Genomic DNA, 22,934 nt, shown 5'->3' with positions numbered 1-22,934 from the left:
CTGAACTGTTATTCTGTGTGTTACACACACACCAGATACCCAATGCATCCTGTATCAATATACTGAACTGTTATTCTGTGTGTTATACACCCACCAGATACCCAATGCATCCTGTATCAATATACTGAACTGTTATTCTGTGTGTTATACACCCACCAGATACCCAATGCATCCTGTATCAATATACTGAACTGTTATTCTGCGTGTTATACACCCACCAGATACCCAATGCATCCTGTATCAATATACTGATCTGTTATTCTGTGTGTTATACACCCACCAGATACCCAATGCATCCTGTATCAATATACTGAACTGTTATTCTGCGTGTTACACACCCACCAGATACCCAATGCATCCTGTATCAATATACTGAACTGTTATTCTGTGTGTTATACACCCACCAGATACCCAATGCATCCTGTATCAATATACTGAACTGTTATTCTGCGTGTTATACACCCACCAGATACCCAATGCATCCTGTATCAATATACTGAACTGTTATTCTGTGTGTTATACACCCACCAGATACCCAATGCATCCTGTATCACTATACTGAACTGTTATTCTGTGTGTTATACACACACCAGATACCCAATGCATACTGTATCAATATACTGAACTGTTATTCTGTGTGTTACACACCCACCAGATACCCAATGCATCCTGTATCAATATACTGAACTGTTATTCTGTGTGTTACACACCCACCAGATACCCAATGCATCCTGTATCAATATACTGAACTGTTATTCTGTGTGTTATACACACCCACCAGATACCCAATGCATCCTGTATCAATATACTGAACTGTTATTCTGTGTGTTATACACACACCAGATACCCAATGCATACTGTATTATCCCTGCTCACCTCCTGTACCCAATGCATACTGTATTACCCCTGCTCACCTCCTGTACCCAATGCATACTGTATTACCCCTGCTCACCTCCTGTACCCAATGCATACTGTATTACCCCTGCTCACCTCCTGTACCCAATGCATACTGTATTACCCCTGCTCACCTCCTGTACCCAATGCATACTGTATTACCCCTGCTCACCTCTTGTACCCAATGCATACTGTATTATCCCTGCTCACCTCCTGTACCCAATGCATACTGTATTATCCCTGCTCACCTCCTGTACCCAATGCATACTGTATTATCCCTGCTCACCTCCTGTACCCAATGCATACTGTATTACCCCTGCTCACCTCCTGTACCCAATGCATACTGTATTACCCCTGCTCACCTCCTGTACCCAATGCATACTGTATTACCCCTGCTCACCTCCTGTACCCAAAGCATACTGTATTACCCCTGCTCACCTCCTGTACCCAATGCATCCTGTATTATCCCTGCTCACCTCCTGTACCCAATGCATCCTGTATTATCCCTGCTCACCTCCTGTACCCAATGCATCCTGTATTACCCCCTGCTCACCTCCTGTACCCAAAGCATACTGTATTACCCTGCTCACCTCCTGTACCCAATGCATCCTGTATTATCCCTGCTCACCTCCTGTACCCAATGCATCCTGTATTATCCCTGCTCACCTCCTGTACCCAATGCATCCTGTATTATCCCTGCTCACCTCCTGTACCCAATGCATACTGTATTATCCCTGCTCACCTCCTGTACCCAATGCATACTGTATTATCCCTGCTCACCTCCTGTACCCAATGCATCCTGTATTATCCCTGCTCACCTCCTGTACCCAATGCATCCTGTATTATCCCTGCTCACCTCCTGTACCCAATGCATCCTGTATTATCCCTGCTCACCTCCTGTACCCAATGCATACTGTATTATCCCTGCTCACCTCCTGTACCCAATGCATCCTGTATTATCCCTGCTCACCTCCTGTACCCAATGCATCCTGTATTATCCCTGCTCACCTCCTGTACCCAATGCATCCTGTATTATCCCTGCTCACCTCCTGTACCCAATGCATCCTGTATTATCCCTGCTCACCTCCTGTACCCAATGCATACTGTATTATCCCTGCTCACCTCCTGTACCCAATGCATACTGTATTATCCCTGCTCACCTCCTGTACCCAAAGCATACTGTATTATCCCTGCTCACCTCCTGTACCCAATGCATACTGTATTATCCCTGCTCACCTCCTGTACCCAATGCATCCTGTATTATCCCTGCTCACCTCCTGTACCCAATGCATACTGTATTATCCCTGCTCACCTCCTGTACCCAATGCATACTGTATTATCCCTGCTCACCTCCTGTACCCAATGCATCCTGTATTATCCCTGCTCACCTCCTGTACCCAATGCATACTGTATTATCCCTGCTCACCTCCTGTACCCAATGCATACTGTATTATCCCTGCTCACCTCCTGTACCCAATGCATACTGTATTATCCCTGCTCACCTCCTGTACCCAATGCATCCTGTATTATCCCTGCTCACCTCCTGTACCCAATGCATACTGTATTATCCCTGCTCACCTCCTGTACCCAATGCATCCTGTATTATCCCTGCTCACCTCCTGTACCCAATGCATCTGTATTATCCCTGCTCACCTCCTGTACCCAATGCATCCTGTATTATCCCTGCTCACCTCCTGTACCCAATGCATACTGTATTATCCCTGCTCACCTCCTGTACCCAATGCATCCTGTATTATCCCTGCTCACCTCCTGTACCCAATGCATCCTGTATTATCCCTGCTCACCTCCTGTACCCAATGCATACTGTATTATCCCTGCTCACCTCCTGTACCCAATGCATACTGTATTATCCCTGCTCACCTCCTGTACCCAATGCATCCTGTATTATCCCTGCTCACCTCCTGTACCCAATGCATACTGTATTATCCCTGCTCACCTCCTGTACCCAATGCATACTGTATTACCCCTGCTCACCTCCTGTACCCAATGCATCCTGTATTATCCCTGCTCACCTCCTGTACCCAATGCATCCTGTATTATCCCTGCTCACCTCCTGTACCCAATGCATACTGTATTATCCCTGCTCACCTCCTGTACCCAATGCATACTGTATTATCCCTGCTCACCTCCTGTACCCAATGCATACTGTATTACCCCTGCTCACCTCCTGTACCCAATGCATCCTGTATTATCCCTGCTCACCTCCTGTACCCAAAGCATCCTGTATTATCCCTGCTCACCTCCTGTACCCAATGCATACTGTATTACCCCTGCTCACCTCCTGTACCCAATGCATCCTGTATTATCCTGCTCACCTCCTGTACCCAATGCATACTGTATTACCCCTGCTCACCTCCTGTACCCAATGCATCCTGTATTATCCCTGCTCACCTCCTGTACCCAATGCATACTGTATTATCCCTGCTCACCTCCTGTACCCAATGCATACTGTATTATCCCTGCTCACCTCCTGTACCCAATGCATCCTGTATTATCCCTGCTCACCTCCTGTACCCAATGCATACTGTATTATCCCTGCTCACCTCCTGTACCCAATGCATCCTGTATTATCCCTGCTCACCTCCTGTACCCAATGCATCCTGTATTATCCCTGCTCACCTCCTGTACCCAATGCATACTGTATTATCCCTGCTCACCTCCTGTACCCAATGCATACTGTATTACCCCTGCTCACCTCCTGTACCCAATGCATCCTGTATTATCCCTGCTCACCTCCTGTACCCAATGCATCCTGTATTATCCCTGCTCACCTCCTGTACCCAATGCATACTGTATTATCCCTGCTCACCTCCTGTACCCAATGCATACTGTATTACCCTGCTCACCTCCTGTACCCAATGCATACTGTATTATCCCTGCTCACCTCCTGTACCCAATGCATACTGTATTATCCCTGCTCACCTCCTGTACCCAATGCATACTGTATTATCCCTGCTCACCTCCTGTACCCAATGCATACTGTATTATCCCTGCTCACCTCCTGTACCCAATGCATACTGTATTACCCCTGCTCACCTCCTGTACCCAATGCATCCTGTATTATCCCTGCTCACCTCCTGTACCCAATGCATCCTGTATTATCCCTGCTCACCTCCTGTACCCAATGCATACTGTATTACCCCTGCTCACCTCCTGTACCCAATGCATACTGTATTATCCCTGCTCACCTCCTGTACCCAATGCATCCTGTATTACCCCTGCTCACCTCCTGTACCCAATGCATACTGTATTATCCCTGCTCACCTCCTGTACCCAATGCATACTGTATTATCCCTGCTCACCTCCTGTACCCAATGCATACTGTATTATCCCTGCTCACCTCCTGTACCCAATGCATACTGTATTATCCCTGCTCACCTCCTGTACCCAATGCATCCTGTATTATCCCTGCTCACCTCCTGTACCCAATGCATCCTGTATTATCCCTGCTCACCTCCTGTACCCAATGCATCCTGTATTATCCCTGCTCACCTCCTGTACCCAATGCATACTGTATTATCCCTGCTCACCTCCTGTACCCAATGCATACTGTATTATCCCTGCTCACCTCCTGTACCCAATGCATCCTGTATTATCCCTGCTCACCTCCTGTACCCAATGCATACTGTATTATCCCTGCTCACCTCCTGTACCCAATGCATACTGTATTATCCCTGCTCACCTCCTGTACCCAATGCATCCTGTATTATCCCTGCTCACCTCCTGTACCCAATGCATCCTGTATTATCCCTGCTCACCTCCTGTACCCAATGCATACTGTATTATCCCTGCTCACCTCCTGTACCCAATGCATACTGTATTATCCCTGCTCACCTCCTGTACCCAATGCATACTGTATTACCCCTGCTCACCTCCTGTACCCAATGCATCCTGTATTATCCCTGCTCACCTCCTGTACCCAATGCATCCTGTATTATCCCTGCTCACCTCCTGTACCCAATGCATACTGTATTATCCCTGCTCACCTCCTGTACCCAATGCATCCTGTATTATCCCTGCTCACCTCCTGTACCCAATGCATACTGTATTACCCCTGCTCACCTCCTGTACCCAATGCATACTGTATTATCCCTGCTCACCTCCTGTACCCAATGCATACTGTATTATCCCTGCTCACCTCCTGTACCCAATGCATACTGTATTACCCCTGCTCACCTCCTGTACCCAATGCATACTGTATTATCCCTGCTCACCTCCTGTACCCAATGCATACTGTATTATCCCTGCTCACCTCCTGTACCCAATGCATACTGTATTATCCCTGCTCACCTCCTGTACCCAATGCATACTGTATTACCCCTGCTCACCTCCTGTACCCAATGCATCCTGTATTATCCCTGCTCACCTCCTGTACCCAATGCATACTGTATTATCCCTGCTCACCTCCTGTACCCAATGCATACTGTATTATCCCTGCTCACCTCCTGTACCCAATGCATCCTGTATTATCCCTGCTCACCTCCTGTACCCAATGCATCCTGTATTATCCCTGCTCACCTCCTGTACCCAATGCATCCTGTATTATCCCTGCTCACCTCCTGTACCCAATGCATCCTGTATTATCCCTGCTCACCTCCTGTACCCAATGCATACTGTATTATCCCTGCTCACCTCCTGTACCCAATGCATACTGTATTATCCCTGCTCACCTCCTGTACCCAATGCATCCTGTATTATCCCTGCTCACCTCCTGTACCCAATGCATCCTGTATTATCCCTGCTCACCTCCTGTACCCAATGCATACTGTATTATCCCTGCTCACCTCCTGTACCCAATGCATACTGTATTATCCCTGCTCACCTCCTGTACCCAATGCATACTGTATTACCCCTGCTCACCTCCTGTACCCAATGCATACTGTATTATCCCTGCTCACCTCCTGTACCCAATGCATCCTGTATTACCCTGCTCACCTCCTGTACCCAATGCATCCTGTATTATCCCTGCTCACCTCCTGTACCCAATGCATACTGTATTATCCCTGCTCACCTCCTGTACCCAATGCATACTGTATTATCCCTGCTCACCTCCTGTACCCAATGCATACTGTATTATCCCTGCTCACCTCCTGTACCCAATGCATACTGTATTACCCCTGCTCACCTCCTGTACCCAATGCATACTGTATTATCCCTGCTCACCTCCTGTACCCAATGCATACTGTATTACCCCTGCTCACCTCCTGTACCCAATGCATACTGTATTATCCCTGCTCACCTCCTGTACCCAATGCATCCTGTATTATCCCTGCTCACCTCCTGTACCCAATGCATCCTGTATTATCCCTGCTCACCTCCTGTACCCAATGCATACTGTATTATCCCTGCTCACCTCCTGTACCCAATGCATCCTGTATTACCCCTGCTCACCTCCTGTACCCAATGCATCCTGTATTATCCCTGCTCACCTCCTGTACCCAATGCATACTGTATTATCCCTGCTCACCTCCTGTACCCAATGCATACTGTATTACCCCTGCTCACCTCCTGTACCCAATGCATCCTGTATTATCCCTGCTCACCTCCTGTACCCAATGCATCCTGTATTACCCCTGCTCACCTCCTGTACCCAATGCATACTGTATTATCCCTGCTCACCTCCTGTACCCAATGCATCCTGTATTATCCCTGCTCACCTCCTGTACCCAATGCATCCTGTATTATCCCTGCTCACCTCCTGTACCCAATGCATCCTGTATTACCCCTGCTCACCTCCTGTACCCAATGCATACTGTATTATCCCTGCTCACCTCCTGTACCCAATGCATCCTGTATTATCCCTGCTCACCTCCTGTACCCAATGCATCCTGTATTACCCCTGCTCACCTCCTGTACCCAATGCATACTGTATTACCCCTGCTCACCTCCTGTACCCAATGCATCCTGTATTATCCCTGCTCACCTCCTGTACCCAATGCATCCTGTATTACCCCTGCTCACCTCTTGTACCCAATGCATACTGTATTATCCCTGCTCACCTCCTGTACCCAATGCATACTGTATTATCCCTGCTCACCTCCTGTACCCAATGCATACTGTATTATCCCTGCTCACCTCCTGTACCCAATGCATACTGTATTATCCCTGCTCACCTCCTGTACCCAATGCATACTGTATTACCCCTGCTCACCTCCTGTACCCAATGCATACTGTATTATCCCTGCTCACCTCCTGTACCCAATGCATACTGTATTATCCCTGCTCACCTCCTGTACCCAATGCATACTGTATTATCCCTGCTCACCTCCTGTACCCAATGCATCCTGTATTATCCCTGCTCACCTCCTGTACCCAATGCATCCTGTATTATCCCTGCTCACCTCCTGTACCCAATGCATACTGTATTATCCCTGCTCACCTCCTGTACCCAATGCATACTGTATTATCCCTGCTCACCTCCTGTACCCAATGCATACTGTATTATCCCTGCTCACCTCCTGTACCCAATGCATCCTGTATTATCCCTGCTCACCTCCTGTACCCAATGCATACTGTATTATCCCTGCTCACCTCCTGTACCCAATGCATACTGTATTATCCCTGCTCACCTCCTGTACCCAATGCATCCTGTATTATCCCTGCTCACCTCCTGTACCCAATGCATCCTGTATTATCCCTGCTCACCTCCTGTACCCAATGCATCCTGTATTATCCCTGCTCACCTCCTGTACCCAATGCATACTGTATTATCCCTGCTCACCTCCTGTACCCAATGCATACTGTATTACCCCTGCTCACCTCCTGTACCCAATGCATACTGTATTATCCCTGCTCACCTCCTGTACCCAATGCATACTGTATTATCCCTGCTCACCTCTTGTACCCAATGCATACTGTATTACCCCTGCTCACCTCCTGTACCCAAAGCATCCTGTATTATCCCTGCTCACCTCCTGTACCCAATGCATCCTGTATTATCCCTGCTCACCTCCTGTACCCAATGCATCCTGTATTATCCCTGCTCACCTCCTGTACCCAATGCATACTGTATTATCCCTGCTCACCTCCTGTACCCAATGCATCCTGTATTATCCCTGCTCACCTCCTGTACCCAATGCATACTGTATTATCCCTGCTCACCTCCTGTACCCAATGCATACTGTATTACCCCTGCTCACCTCCTGTACCCAATGCATACTGTATTATCCCTGCTCACCTCCTGTACCCAATGCATACTGTATTACCCCTGCTCACCTCCTGTACCCAATGCATACTGTATTATCCCTGCTCACCTCCTGTACCCAATGCATACTGTATTACCCCTGCTCACCTCCTGTACCCAATGCATACTGTATTATCCCTGCTCACCTCCTGTACCCAATGCATACTGTATTACCCCTGCTCACCTCCTGTACCCAATGCATACTGTATTATCCCTGCTCACCTCCTGTACCCAATGCATCCTGTATTATCCCTGCTCACCTCCTGTACCCAATGCATACTGTATTACCCCTGCTCACCTCCTGTACCCAATGCATACTGTATTATCCCTGCTCACCTCCTGTACCCAATGCATACTGTATTACCCCTGCTCACCTCCTGTACCCAATGCATACTGTATTATCCCTGCTCACCTCCTGTACCCAATGCATACTGTATTATCCCTGCTCACCTCCTGTACCCAATGCATACTGTATTATCCCTGCTCACCTCCTGTACCCAATGCATACTGTATTATCCCTGCTCACCTCCTGTACCCAATGCATCCTGTATTATCCCTGCTCACCTCCTGTACCCAATGCATACTGTATTATCCCTGCTCACCTCCTGTACCCAATGCATACTGTATTACCCCTGCTCACCTCCTGTACCCAATGCATACTGTATTACCCCTGCTCACCTCCTGTACCCAATGCATACTGTATTATCCCTGCTCACCTCCTGTACCCAATGCATACTGTATTATCCCTGCTCACCTCCTGTACCCAATGCATCCTGTATTATCCCTGCTCACCTCCTGTACCCAATGCATACTGTATTACCCCTGCTCACCTCCTGTACCCAATGCATCCTGTATTATCCCTGCTCACCTCCTGTACCCAATGCATACTGTATTATCCCTGCTCACCTCCTGTACCCAATGCATACTGTATTATCCCTGCTCACCTCCTGTACCCAATGCATACTGTATTATCCCTGCTCACCTCCTGTACCCAATGCATCCTGTATTATCCCTGCTCACCTCCTGTACCCAATGCATACTGTATTATCCCTGCTCACCTCCTGTACCCAATGCATCCTGTATTATCCCTGCTCACCTCCTGTACCCAATGCATCCTGTATTATCCCTGCTCACCTCCTGTACCCAATGCATCCTGTATTATCCCTGCTCACCTCCTGTACCCAATGCATCCTGTATTATCCCTGCTCACCTCCTGTACCCAATGCATACTGTATTATCCCTGCTCACCTCCTGTACCCAATGCATACTGTATTATCCCTGCTCACCTCCTGTACCCAATGCATCCTGTATTATCCCTGCTCACCTCCTGTACCCAATGCATACTGTATTATCCCTGCTCACCTCCTGTACCCAATGCATACTGTATTATCCCTGCTCACCTCCTGTACCCAATGCATCCTGTATTATCCCTGCTCACCTCCTGTACCCAATGCATACTGTATTATCCCTGCTCACCTCCTGTACCCAATGCATCCTGTATTATCCCTGCTCACCTCCTGTACCCAATGCATCCTGTATTATCCCTGCTCACCTCCTGTACCCAATGCATACTGTATTATCCCTGCTCACCTCCTGTACCCAATGCATCCTGTATTATCCCTGCTCACCTCCTGTACCCAATGCATACTGTATTATCCCTGCTCACCTCCTGTACCCAATGCATACTGTATTACCCCTGCTCACCTCCTGTACCCAATGCATACTGTATTACCCCTGCTCACCTCCTGTACCCAATGCATACTGTATTATCCCTGCTCACCTCCTGTACCCAATGCATACTGTATTATCCCTGCTCACCTCCTGTACCCAATGCATACTGTATTATCCCTGCTCACCTCCTGTACCCAATGCATACTGTATTACCCCTGCTCACCTCCTGTACCCAAAGCATACTGTATTACCCCTGCTCACCTCCTGTACCCAATGCATCCTGTATTATCCCTGCTCACCTCCTGTACCCAATGCATACTGTATTACCCCTGCTCACCTCCTGTACCCAATGCATACTGTATTACCCCTGCTCACCTCCTGTACCCAATGCATACTGTATTATCCCTGCTCACCTCCTGTACCCAATGCATACTGTATTATCCCTGCTCACCTCCTGTACCCAATGCATACTGTATTATCCCTGCTCACCTCCTGTACCCAATGCATCCTGTATTATCCCTGCTCACCTCCTGTACCCAATGCATCCTGTATTACCCCTGCTCACCTCCTGTACCCAATGCATACTGTATTACCCCTGCTCACCTCCTGTACCCAATGCATCCTGTATTATCCCTGCTCACCTCCTGTACCCAATGCATACTGTATTACCCCTGCTCACCTCCTGTACCCAATGCATACTGTATTATCCCTGCTCACCTCCTGTACCCAATGCATCCTGTATTATCCCTGCTCACCTCCTGTACCCAATGCATACTGTATTATCCCTGCTCACCTCCTGTACCCAATGCATCCTGTATTATCCCTGCTCACCTCCTGTACCCAATGCATACTGTATTACCCCTGCTCACCTCCTGTACCCAATGCATCCTGTATTATCCCTGCTCACCTCCTGTACCCAATGCATACTGTATTATCCCTGCTCACCTCCTGTACCCAATGCATCCTGTATTACCCCTGCTCACCTCCTGTACCCAATGCATCCTGTATTATCCCTGCTCACCTCCTGTACCCAATGCATCCTGTATTATCCCTGCTCACCTCCTGTACCCAATGCATACTGTATTATCCCTGCTCACCTCCTGTACCCAATGCATCCTGTATTATCCCTGCTCACCTCCTGTACCCAATGCATACTGTATTATCCCTGCTCACCTCCTGTACCCAATGCATCCTGTATTATCCCTGCTCACCTCCTGTACCCAATGCATACTGTATTATCCCTGCTCACCTCCTGTACCCAATGCATCCTGTATTATCCCTGCTCACCTCCTGTACCCAATGCATACTGTATTATCCCTGCTCACCTCCTGTACCCAATGCATCCTGTATTATCCCTGCTCACCTCCTGTACCCAATGCATACTGTATTACCCCTGCTCACCTCCTGTACCCAATGCATCCTGTATTATCCCTGCTCACCTCCTGTACCCAATGCATACTGTATTATCCCTGCTCACCTCCTGTACCCAATGCATCCTGTATTATCCCTGCTCACCTCCTGTACCCAATGCATCCTGTATTATCCCTGCTCACCTCCTGTACCCAATGCATACTGTATTACCCCTGCTCACCTCCTGTACCCAATGCATACTGTATTATCCCTGCTCACCTCCTGTACCCAATGCATACTGTATTATCCCTGCTCACCTCCTGTACCCAATGCATACTGTATTATCCCTGCTCACCTCCTGTACCCAATGCATACTGTATTATCCCTGCTCACCTCCTGTACCCAATGCATACTGTATTATCCCTGCTCACCTCCTGTACCCAATGCATACTGTATTACCCCTGCTCACCTCTTGTACCCAATGCATCCTGTATTATCCCTGCTCACCTCCTGTACCCAATGCATCCTGTATTATCCCTGCTCACCTCCTGTACCCAATGCATACTGTATTACCCCTGCTCACCTCCTGTACCCAATGCATACTGTATTATCCCTGCTCACCTCCTGTACCCAATGCATACTGTATTATCCCTGCTCACCTCCTGTACCCAAAGCATACTGTATTACCCCTGCTCACCTCCTGTACCCAATGCATACTGTATTATCCCTGCTCACCTCCTGTACCCAATGCATCCTGTATTATCCCTGCTCACCTCCTGTACCCAATGCATCCTGTATTATCCCTGCTCACCTCCTGTACCCAATGCATCCTGTATTATCCCTGCTCACCTCCTGTACCCAATGCATACTGTATTATCCCTGCTCACCTCCTGTACCCAATGCATACTGTATTACCCCTGCTCACCTCCTGTACCCAATGCATCCTGTATTATCCCTGCTCACCTCCTGTACCCAATGCATACTGTATTATCCCTGCTCACCTCCTGTACCCAATGCATACTGTATTACCCCTGCTCACCTCCTGTACCCAATGCATACTGTATTACCCCTGCTCACCTCCTGTACCCAATGCATACTGTATTACCCCTGCTCACCTCCTGTACCCAATGCATACTGTATTATCCCTGCTCACCTCCTGTACCCAATGCATACTGTATTACCCCTGCTCACCTCCTGTACCCAATGCATACTGTATTATCCCTGCTCACCTCCTGTACCCAATGCATACTGTATTACCCCTGCTCACCTCCTGTACCCAATGCATCCTGTATTATCCCTGCTCACCTCCTGTACCCAATGCATCCTGTATTATCCCTGCTCACCTCCTGTACCCAATGCATCCTGTATTATCCCTGCTCACCTCCTGTACCCAATGCATACTGTATTATCCCTGCTCACCTCCTGTACCCAATGCATACTGTATTATCCCTGCTCACCTCCTGTACCCAATGCATACTGTATTATCCCTGCTCACCTCCTGTACCCAATGCATCCTGTATTATCCCTGCTCACCTCCTGTACCCAATGCATACTGTATTACCCCTGCTCACCTCCTGTACCCAATGCATCCTGTATTATCCCTGCTCACCTCCTGTACCCAATGCATACTGTATTATCCCTGCTCACCTCCTGTACCCAATGCATACTGTATTATCCCTGCTCACCTCCTGTACCCAATGCATACTGTATTATCCCTGCTCACCTCCTGTACCCAATGCATACTGTATTATCCCTGCTCACCTCCTGTACCCAATGCATCCTGTATTATCCCTGCTCACCTCCTGTACCCAATGCATACTGTATTATCCCTGCTCACCTCCTGTACCCAATGCATACTGTATTATCCCTGCTCACCTCCTGTACCCAATGCATACTGTATTATCCCTGCTCACCTCCTGTACCCAATGCATCCTGTATTATCCCTGCTCACCTCCTGTACCCAATGCATACTGTATTATCCCTGCTCACCTCCTGTACCCAATGCATCCTGTATTATCCCTGCTCACCTCCTGTACCCAATGCATACTGTATTACCCCTGCTCACCTCCTGTACCCAATGCATACTGTATTATCCCTGCTCACCTCCTGTACCCAATGCATACTGTATTATCCCTGCTCACCTCCTGTACCCAATGCATCCTGTATTATCCCTGCTCACCTCCTGTACCCAATGCATCCTGTATTATCCCTGCTCACCTCCTGTACCCAATGCATACTGTATTATCCCTGCTCACCTCCTGTACCCAATGCATACTGTATTACCCCTGCTCACCTCCTGTACCCAATGCATACTGTATTATCCCTGCTCACCTCCTGTACCCAATGCATACTGTATTATCCCTGCTCACCTCCTGTACCCAATGCATCCTGTATTATCCCTGCTCACCTCCTGTACCCAATGCATACTGTATTATCCCTGCTCACCTCCTGTACCCAATGCATACTGTATTACCCCTGCTCACCCCCTGTACCCAATGCATACTGTATTACCCCTGCTCACCTCCTGTACCCAATGCATACTGTATTACCCCTGCTCACCTCCTGTACCCAATGCATACTGTATTATCCCTGCTCACCTCCTGTACCCAATGCATCCTGTATTATCCCTGCTCACCTCCTGTACCCAATGCATCCTGTATTATCCCTGCTCACCTCCTGTACCCAATGCATACTGTATTATCCCTGCTCACCTCCTGTACCCAATGCATACTGTATTATCCCTGCTCACCTCCTGTACCCAATGCATCCTGTATTATCCCTGCTCACCTCCTGTACCCAATGCATCCTGTATTATCCCTGCTCACCTCCTGTACCCAATGCATCCTGTATTATCCCTGCTCACCTCCTGTACCCAATGCATACTGTATTATCCCTGCTCACCTCCTGTACCCAATGCATACTGTATTACCCCTGCTCACCTCCTGTACCCAATGCATCCTGTATTATCCCTGCTCACCTCCTGTACCCAATGCATCCTGTATTATCCCTGCTCACCTCCTGTACCCAATGCATCCTGTATTATCCCTGCTCACCTCCTGTACCCAATGCATACTGTATTACCCCTGCTCACCTCCTGTACCCAATGCATACTGTATTATCCCTGCTCACCTCCACTGCTTCATAGTAGGATCATCAATGTCCTGGATCTCATCCAGAGTGCGCGCAATGTCTCCCAGCACAGAGCGGCAGTCACAGAGCTGCCGCATCACGTCCTGTTCTGTGCTCGCCCAGGTAGGGTCCTGACCATCTTTAGAAGGGGGAGGTTCTCCCGATACTACATTGGGGCCCGAGTCTTCAGCGTCCTGTGGAGATGACGGGCAGTTACGATGGACACCCCATGCTGTGATGGGATTAGCGGATGTGGCTGGTCTTTCCTCATCCGAGTATATTCTCTCTGAATCCAGCTCCGGTGGGAAGAAGTCTAAATCATTGGGAAATGGGCTAGGCAGGTGGAGCTTCTCCGGCAGACGGTAATTCATGAGATCTGTCACATCATTGGGCTGAAATGTAGCAGGAGGAGCAATATTACCTGGGGATGCACTTCTCAGGGAATTCACCGGGAAAGGATTATGGAGAGGTCCCAATACTGGAGAACGAGCCACTGGCATTGTCGTCAACCTCCTCTTTCTTGGCACCGATGAAATGTCCGGAGAAATCTGCCTTTCATTCACGTTGCGTCTGTGAATGCTCTCAGAGGAACGTTCCCTCGCCGCCGTGGAATGATTCACATTCTCTCTCTCTCTCCAGGGAGCAGTGGAGCCTCCTACTACGTATTCATCATGCTCATCAATAACTTCTTCTTTTACATCTATTTCTTCATCACTATCAATCACAATGACTGATCTGTCACCTGTCCTACTGGAACTATCCAGGTTCCTTCTAGCAGCAGCACTGGGGGACGGCAACTTTCTTTTCCTCTTTAATGACCAAGATAGTCTGGGGGACCTCTGATCCCATGGATCAACTCTGGTATTTTCGCTCTTAATATTCTTGTGGTTTCCGTGTATTGTGACTGGCTTCTCGTCCTCAGAATCAGAAGATATGATTATGAATCCTGTGCTAGGACTCGTTAATCGATCACCGTCAATGTGCTCAGTCTTGCACTGTACCAGTGAGGTTTGACACTGCTTGGACATGGCTGTGCTCTCGAAATAGGTCCCTTGTGAGGTCTCATCAATTCCTGCAACCCAGGAAGCTAGTGGAAAAGAAAACACACATTGGAAGTGAACTAAACATACATTAAATGCCACATCTGCCTTACTGTATATCATCATAACAACCGCTTTCCCTCCAAACCAAACTTGGACAGAGAAACAGCCTTACTATTTATTTTATTTATAAAATATTTTACCAGGAAGTAATACAGTGAGAGTTACCTCTCGTTTTCAAGTATGTCCTGGGCACAGAGTAAGACAAATAATAAATGGTTACAAATACAGTTACATAATGAGCAGGGTATACATTATATACAAGACATTGCATGCACAGTTAAAGATAATATATATTATGGGCGTATGAAACAGTTACAGACCAGGTTAAAATGTGAGACAGCCTTAGATTTGAAAGAACTTAAGCTGGTGGTGGATGTGAGAGTCTCTGGAAGGTCGTTCCAGTTTTGGGGTGCACGGTAAGAGGAGGAGGAGCGGCCGGATACTTTGTTGAGTCTTGGGACCATGAACAGTCTTTTGGAGTCAGATCTCAGGTGATAGGTGCTGCATGTGGTAGGGGTGAGGAGCTTGTTCAGGTAGCTGGGTAGCTTGCCCATAAAGAATTTGAAGGCAAGACAGGAAAGGTGAACTTTGCGCCTAGACTCTAGTGATGACCAATCTAGTTCTTTGAGCATTTCGCAGTGATGTGTGTTGTATTTGCATTGGAGACCAAAACGACAAATTGAGTTGTAGAGGGTGTCAAGTTTGCTAAGGTGGGTTTGAGGAGCCAAGCCATATACTATGTCTCCGTAGTCAATAATTGGCATTAGCATCTGCTGTGCAATACGCTTTCTGACCAGGAGACTTAGGGGGGATTTGTTCCTGTAAAGTACCCCTAGTTTGGCGTAGGTCTTGGTTGTCAGGGTATCAATGTGCATCCCGAATGTTAAGTGGGAGTCTAACCATAAGCCCAGGTATTTAAAACTAGTGACAGGGACGAGGTCACGGGGCTCCCCCTTCCCCTGGATCCTCTGACCCTGGTGCTGAGCAAACCCATTGAGGACCTCCCGCCGCCAATGTCTAGGCTGATCACGGCCATGCTGACAGCGGCCAGATGCTCTATAGCGGCCGCCTGGAAACAGATTAAGGCCCCCTCGAGAACTACAATAATTAGAAGAATAAATGAGGTCATGACTATGGAGAGCTGCTCCAAAAGAAGATGCCTCAGTTTTGTAACACTTGGGACCCCTGGTTAGAGAGATAAAACCTAAAAAGGCCAACCTTCTGAACCTTTAGTACCCCCCCGACTCCAGGAGAGAATGTCAAGGAAGCCTCTGGGCGAACACCCTACCCCCCCCCCCGCCACCATCCATCCATCTCCCACCCCCCCCCCCCCCACTTGTTTGTCTCCTTCCCTCCCCTTCTTTCCCCCCCCCTCTCTTTCTCTTTCCTCCTATAGAAAACGGGAAAATATTATTGGTCACTACATGATTGTATTGAGTTGAAGTGTTATCAGCTCATGACATTTCTGTATGTACATTCATTTGTGAACGTGTCCAATAAAAAAATTGTTACAAAAAAAACCAGTAACAGGTGTTAGGGTGGTGTTAGCGTTGGTTCTAATCTGGAGCTCAGTCACTGGAAGCTTTAAAAATTTAGTCTTGGTCCCAAATACCATTGTTACAGTCTTGTCAGTGTTTAAAAACAGTTTGTTTTGGGAAATCCAGTTTTCGAGTCTCAAAAAGTCAGACTGAAGTATGTGTTGAAGGTCAGAGAGGCTATGGCTGTGTGCATATAGGATTGTGTCATCTGCATACATGTGTATTGAGGCTTCCTGACAAGCTGTGGGAAGATCATTAATGAACACTGAGAAGAGTAGGGGCCCCAGAACAGAGCCTTGCGGGACACCACAGGTGATATCCAGGGGGTTGGAGTTAGAGCCTGAGATGGACACATGTTGGGATCTTCCTGATAGGTAGGACTGAAACCAGTTTAAAGCATGCTTCCCTATCCCAGAGCTCTGGAGTTTGTTAAGCAGGATAGCATGATCCACTGTGTCAAAAGCCTTTGCTAAATCTAGGAATACGTCAGTGAAGATACGTTTGATTAGCTGCTCTAGATGCATCCAAAATCTACAGTGGGGCAACAGAGGAGGAACAGGAGAGAGGTGAGGAGCAGGAAAGAGGTGAGGAGCAGGAGAGAGGTGAGGAGCAGGAGAGAGGTGAGGAGCAGGAAAGAGGTGAGCAGTGATGTCCGCACGCATGCCACAGAAACTAAAGTCAATCCTTAGGACACAAATAGAGTCCAGGTCTTGGTATTAAAAAAAAAACGGATGGGAGGTGCAGGGGGGGAGAGTGATGGGAGGTGCAGGGGGGGAGAGTGATGGGAGGTGCAGGGGGGGAGAGTGATGGGAGGTGCAGAGGGGGAGAGTGATGGGAGGTGCAGGGGGGGGAGAGTGATGGGAGGTGCAGGGGGGGGGAGAGTGATGGGAGGTGCAGGGGGGGGGAGAGTGATGGGAGGTGCAGGGGGGGGGGGAGTGATGGGAGGTGCAGGGGGGGGGGGAGTGATGGGAGGTGCAGGGGGGAGAGTGATGGGAGGTGCAGGGGAGGGAGAGTGATGGGAGGGGGGGGGGAATGGAGCTGTGAACAGGGGAGTGGAGTGGGAAAATTAAATCCCGGGCAGTGCCGGGTATATCAGCTAGTTAATAGAATAAAATCAGAAGCATGAGGCATGACAGGCGGCCTGCACGTTAGTTTATGCGTTAAATGTTATTCGCCATTAAACAAACAAAAAGCTGAAACAAAAGTAAAAATAGCGGCAAAGCCAAAGCCTTTTCTGTCTGTCTCCATGCGACCTCGGGAACTGAATCATAGCATCTGTACGAGATAGCAAAACCATCCCCTACACCAAGCACAGCGACATAATCCCAAGCAATGCATCTACTCATGGGGTAACACACAGCCCTGCATCACTCAGCCCAAACCCACAATCTCAGGTCTTCTAAGTGTTAGAAAACACACAGCCCTGCATCACTCAGCCCAAACCCACAATCTCAGGTCTTCTAAGTGTTAGAAAACACACAGCCCTGCATCACTCAGCCCAAACCCACAATCTCAGGCCTTCTAAGTGTTAGAAAACACACAGCTCTGCATCACTCAGCCCAAACCCACAATCTCAGGTCTTCTAAGTGTTAGAAAACACACAGCCCTGCATCACTCAGCCCAAACCCACAATCTCAGGCCTTCTAAGTGTTAGAAAACACACAGCCCTGCATCACTCAGCCCAAACCCACAATCTCAGGCCTTCTAAGTGTTAGAAAACACACAGCCCTGCATTACTCAGCCCAAACCCACAATCTCAGGCCTTCTAAGTGTTAGAAAACACACAGCCCTGCATCACTCAGCCCAAACCCACAAGCTCAGGTCTTCTAAGTGTTAGAAAACACACAGCCCTGCATTACTCAGCCCAAACCCACAATCTCGGGTCTTCTAAGTGTTAGAAAACACACAGCCCTGCATCACTCAGCCCAAACCCACAATCTCAGGTCTTCTAAGTGTTAGAAAACACACAGCCCTGCATCACTCAGCCCAAACCCACAATCTCAGGTCTTCTAAGTGTTAGAAAACACACAGCCCTGCATCACTCAGCCCAAACCCACAAGCTCAGGTCTTCTAAGTGTTAGAAAACACACAGCCCTGCATTACTCAGCCCAAACCCACAATCTCGGGTCTTCTAAGTGTTAGAAAACACACAGCCCTGCATTACTCAGCCCAAACCCACAATCTCGGGTCTTCTAAGTGTTAGAAAACACACAGCCCTGCATCACTCAGCCCAAACCCACAATCTCAGGCCTTCTAAGTGTTAGAAAACACACAGCCCTGCATCACTCAGCCCAAACCCACAATCTCAGGTCTTCTAAGTGTTAGAAAACACACAGCGTTACTGCATCACTCAGCCCAAACCCACAATCTCAGGTCTTCTAAGTGTTACAAAACACACAGCCCTGCATCACTCAGCCCAAACCCACAATCTCAGGTCTTCTAAGTGTTAGAAAACACACAGCCCTGCATTACTCAGCCCAAACCCACAATCTCAGGCCTTCTAAGTGTTAGAAAACACACAGCCCTGCATCACTCAGCCCAAACCCACAATCTCAGGTCTAAGTGTTAGAAAACACACAGCTCTGCATCACTCAGCCCAAACCCACAATCTCAGGTCTTCTAAGTGTTAGAAAACACACAGCCCTGCATTACTCAGCCAAAACCCACAATCTCAGCTCTTCTAAGTGTTAGAAAACACACAGCCCTGCATCACTCAGCCCAAACCCACAATCTCAGGTCTTCTAAGTGTTTAATTTCATATTTAAATGTAAACGTGTTACAAACGTCATAAGCAGACGACAGAGAAGCCCAATGCTACGTACATCCAACATGTGTCTATCTCAGGCGACAGAGAAGCCCAACGCTACGTCCAACATGTGTCTATCTCAGGCCACAGAGAAGCCCAACGCTACATCCAACATGTGTCTATCTCAGGCGACAGAGAAGCCTAACGCTACGTCCAACGTGTCTATCTCAGGCGACAGCGAAGCCTAACGCTACGTCCAACGTGTCTATCTCAGGCGACAGCGAAGCCTAACGCTACGTCCAACGTGTCTATCTCAGGCGACAGAGAAGCCTAACGCTACGTCCAACGTGTCTATCTCAGGCCACAGAGAAGCCTAACGCTACATCCAACGTGTCTATCTCAGGCCACAGAGAAGCCTAACGCTACGTCCAACGTGTCTCTCAGGCCACAGAGAAGCCTAACGCTACGTCCAACGTGTCTATCTCAGGCGACAGAGAAGCCCAACGCTACGTCCAACGTGTCTATCTCAGGCCACAGAGAAGCCCAACGCTACGTCCAACATGTGTCTATCTCAGGCCACAGAGAAGCCCAACACTACGTCCAATGTGTCTATCTCAGGCGACAGAGAAGCCTAACGCTACATCCAACATGTGTCTATCTCAGGCGACAGAGAAGCCTAACGCTACATCCAACATGTGTCTATCTCAGGCGACAGAGAAGCCCAACGCTACGTCCAACGTGTCTATCTCAGGCGACAGAGAAGCCTAACGCTACGTCCAACATGGCAGAAACACACAGTAACATACTTATATATTCTCCTGAAAAAGGGTCCTTTAGTTTAACCCTTTGGCCAAAGCGTTGTAAGCTTGCGAGCCACGACAAGGCAGACACCCGTTCGCAAGGCCTAACACTACCAGATAACATACTAATATACCTCTATTAGGGTTAAAATTCTCATTTACCTCTATTAGAAGGGAGACAGACCAACCCTCCCCACTTCCCTAGTTTGCAGGTCCTTTCATTCTGCTGGCTATAGACCCACTGTGGGCTTTCTCCCTTTCTTTACTGCGTATTTCTGTCATGTTGGATGTAGCATTGGGGCTTCTCTGTCGTCTGTTGTATACATATGCCACGCTCAATAGCACTCCATTTGACACATATACATATATATATATTTTGTGGGGGCTCAGGGGTTCCCAAAAAGAGCTTGCTTGGGTTCTGTGTTTTACAAACGTCCTAAGCACTGACCAGGAGGGTCTTCCCAATTCCTACCTTGAGAAGAAGAATTTTCCGGGATGTTCTGACGATTTGGTGAGATTAATCTCGGATACTCCGTGGGCAAACGGACACACTCCTTTTTATCCAACGATCCATGAAGATTAGCATGGAGGTCAGCACTCTCATTCCATGACGGGTGGCCACGTCCCATCACGTTGATGTCTCTGGGACCACGTGTCTCAGTCACACGGCTTTCTTGCAGTTTGGAAGCCATAACATTTCCAGAGTTATTGAGGTTCTGGCTTTGGGACCCAGCTCTCCGGAGCCCCCAATTCAAGCCTTCCTCGAGTGTTGGAGACGTTTGGGAAAATGTCTCAATGACGTTTCCACGATATCCAGACTCAGAAAGGGGTCGTATTGAACTGCAAGCTGAATGTGTTCGCCTATTCACAGCCGTGTCACCTGGATAATCTGACGCTCTCTCATTATACCCGTCCTCACGTGCATCTATGGCCTCGGAGAACTCTGAATCCCTTCCTGCGGCTGGGCTCAGAAGAAGTGAGGGGGTTAAATCGGTGGGACGAGCGTGTCCTCCGGCAGTTTTACAATCACTCTGATCAGGTTCATAGGCAGGAGGCTGAGCTGTACATGCAGACTGGTTCTGATCCGCACGGTCAGCGAGAGAAGTGAAGGTTATATGCATAGTCTGTGAGCCGATCTCAATGTTAACAGTTGCACGTTTTCCGGCACGGTTACAACCACTCTCCATAATGTGAGGTTTACCGGGTGTAGATATGGTTACACATGCAGACTGCACACTTCCCGGGGTCATCTCTGCTTCATGGGAAGGAGGCAGTGCCAGATATGCAGACCGACCCTCCTCTGCAGTAACAGGGAAAGGATGGGCTGTCCACACTTTCTGGTCTCTGTCTGCAGTGTCAGGAGGATGCCATGTTCTACATGTATACTGTGCCCCCTCTGAGGTGCTAGGAGTAGTGTGTGTTACACATACAGGCTGCGCTCCCTCTGCAGTGCTAGGAGTAGTGTGTGTTACACATACAGGCTGCGCTCCCTCTGCAGTGCTAGGAGTAGTGTGTGTTACACATACAGGCTGCGCTCCCTCTGCAGTGCTATGAGTAGTGTGTGTTACACATACAGGCTGCTCTCCCTCTGCAGTGCTAGGAGTAGTGTGTGTTACACATACAGGCTGCGTGTCCTCTGCAGTGCTAGGAGTAGTGTGTGTTACACATACAGGCTGCGCTCCCTCTGCAGTGCTAGGAGTAGTGTGTGTTACACATACAGGCTGCGCTCCCTCTGCAGTGCTATGAGTAGTGTGTGTTACACATACAGGCTGCTCTCCCTCTGCAGTGCTAGGAGTAGTGTGTGTTACACATACAGGCTGCACTCCCTCTGCAGTGCTAGGAGTAGTGAGTGTTACACATACAGGCTGCGCTCCCTCTGCAGTGCTAGGAGTAGTGAGTGTTACACATACAGGCTGCGCTCCCTCTGCAGTGCTAGGAGTAGTGTGTGTTACACATACAAGCTGCTCTCTCTCTGCAGGGCTAGGAGTAGTGTGTGTTACACATACAGGCTGCGCTCCCTCTGCAGTGTTAGGAGTAGTGTGTGTTACACATACAAGCTGCTCTCTCTCTACAGTGCTAGGAGTAGTGTGTGTTACACATACAGGCTGCGCTCCCTCTGCAGTGCTAGGAGTAGTGTGTGTTACACATACAGGCTGCTCTCCCTCTGCAGTGCTAGGAGTAGTGTGTGTTACACATACAGGCTGCGCTCCCTCTGCAGTGCTAGGAGTAGTGTGTGTTACACATACAGGCTGCTCTCTCTCTGCAGTGCTAGGAGTAGTGTGTGTTACACATACAGGCTGCTCTCCCTCTGCAGTGCTAGGAGTAGTGTGTGTTACACATACAGGCTGCTCTCCCTCTGCAGTGCTAGGAGTAGTGAGTGTTACACATACAGGCTGCGCTCCCTCTGCAGTGCTAGGAGTAGTGAGTGTTACACATACAGGCTGCACTCTCTCTGCAGTGCTAGGAGTAGTGAGTGTTACACATACAGGCTGCTCTCCC

At 48.6% G+C, this 22,934-nt stretch overlaps 2 protein-coding genes across 2 annotated transcripts in view; both read right to left on the bottom strand.

The window, feature by feature from the left end:
• NUGGC (nuclear GTPase, germinal center associated) overlaps positions 1–22,161 on the bottom strand; it is a gene marked incomplete at its 3' end in the record, with an annotated part of 159,592 nt that extends 137,431 nt beyond the window's left edge. Inside the window, exons 1-2 of the mRNA XM_075584277.1 lie at positions 20,908–22,161; positions 14,249–15,335 (exon numbers count right to left, since the gene is read on the bottom strand). Coding sequence (XP_075440392.1) covers positions 14,249–15,335; positions 20,908–21,685 — 1,865 coding nt within the window. The remainder of the gene's footprint in view (positions 1–14,248; positions 15,336–20,907) is intronic.
• Positions 22,162–22,431: 270 nt separating this feature from the next.
• LOC142485039 (uncharacterized) overlaps positions 22,432–22,934 on the bottom strand; it is a 44,874-nt gene continuing 44,371 nt past the window's right edge. The window contains exon 7 of the mRNA XM_075584276.1: positions 22,432–22,455. Coding sequence (XP_075440391.1) covers positions 22,432–22,455 — 24 coding nt within the window. The remainder of the gene's footprint in view (positions 22,456–22,934) is intronic.

This window comes from Ascaphus truei, unplaced genomic scaffold (assembly GCF_040206685.1).
Source record: "Ascaphus truei isolate aAscTru1 unplaced genomic scaffold, aAscTru1.hap1 HAP1_SCAFFOLD_520, whole genome shotgun sequence".
In the NCBI taxonomy this organism is placed as follows: Eukaryota; Metazoa; Chordata; class Amphibia; order Anura; family Ascaphidae; genus Ascaphus; species Ascaphus truei.
Note: the sequence above shows the minus strand (reverse complement) of the source record. Positions and strands in the feature narration are given on the sequence as shown.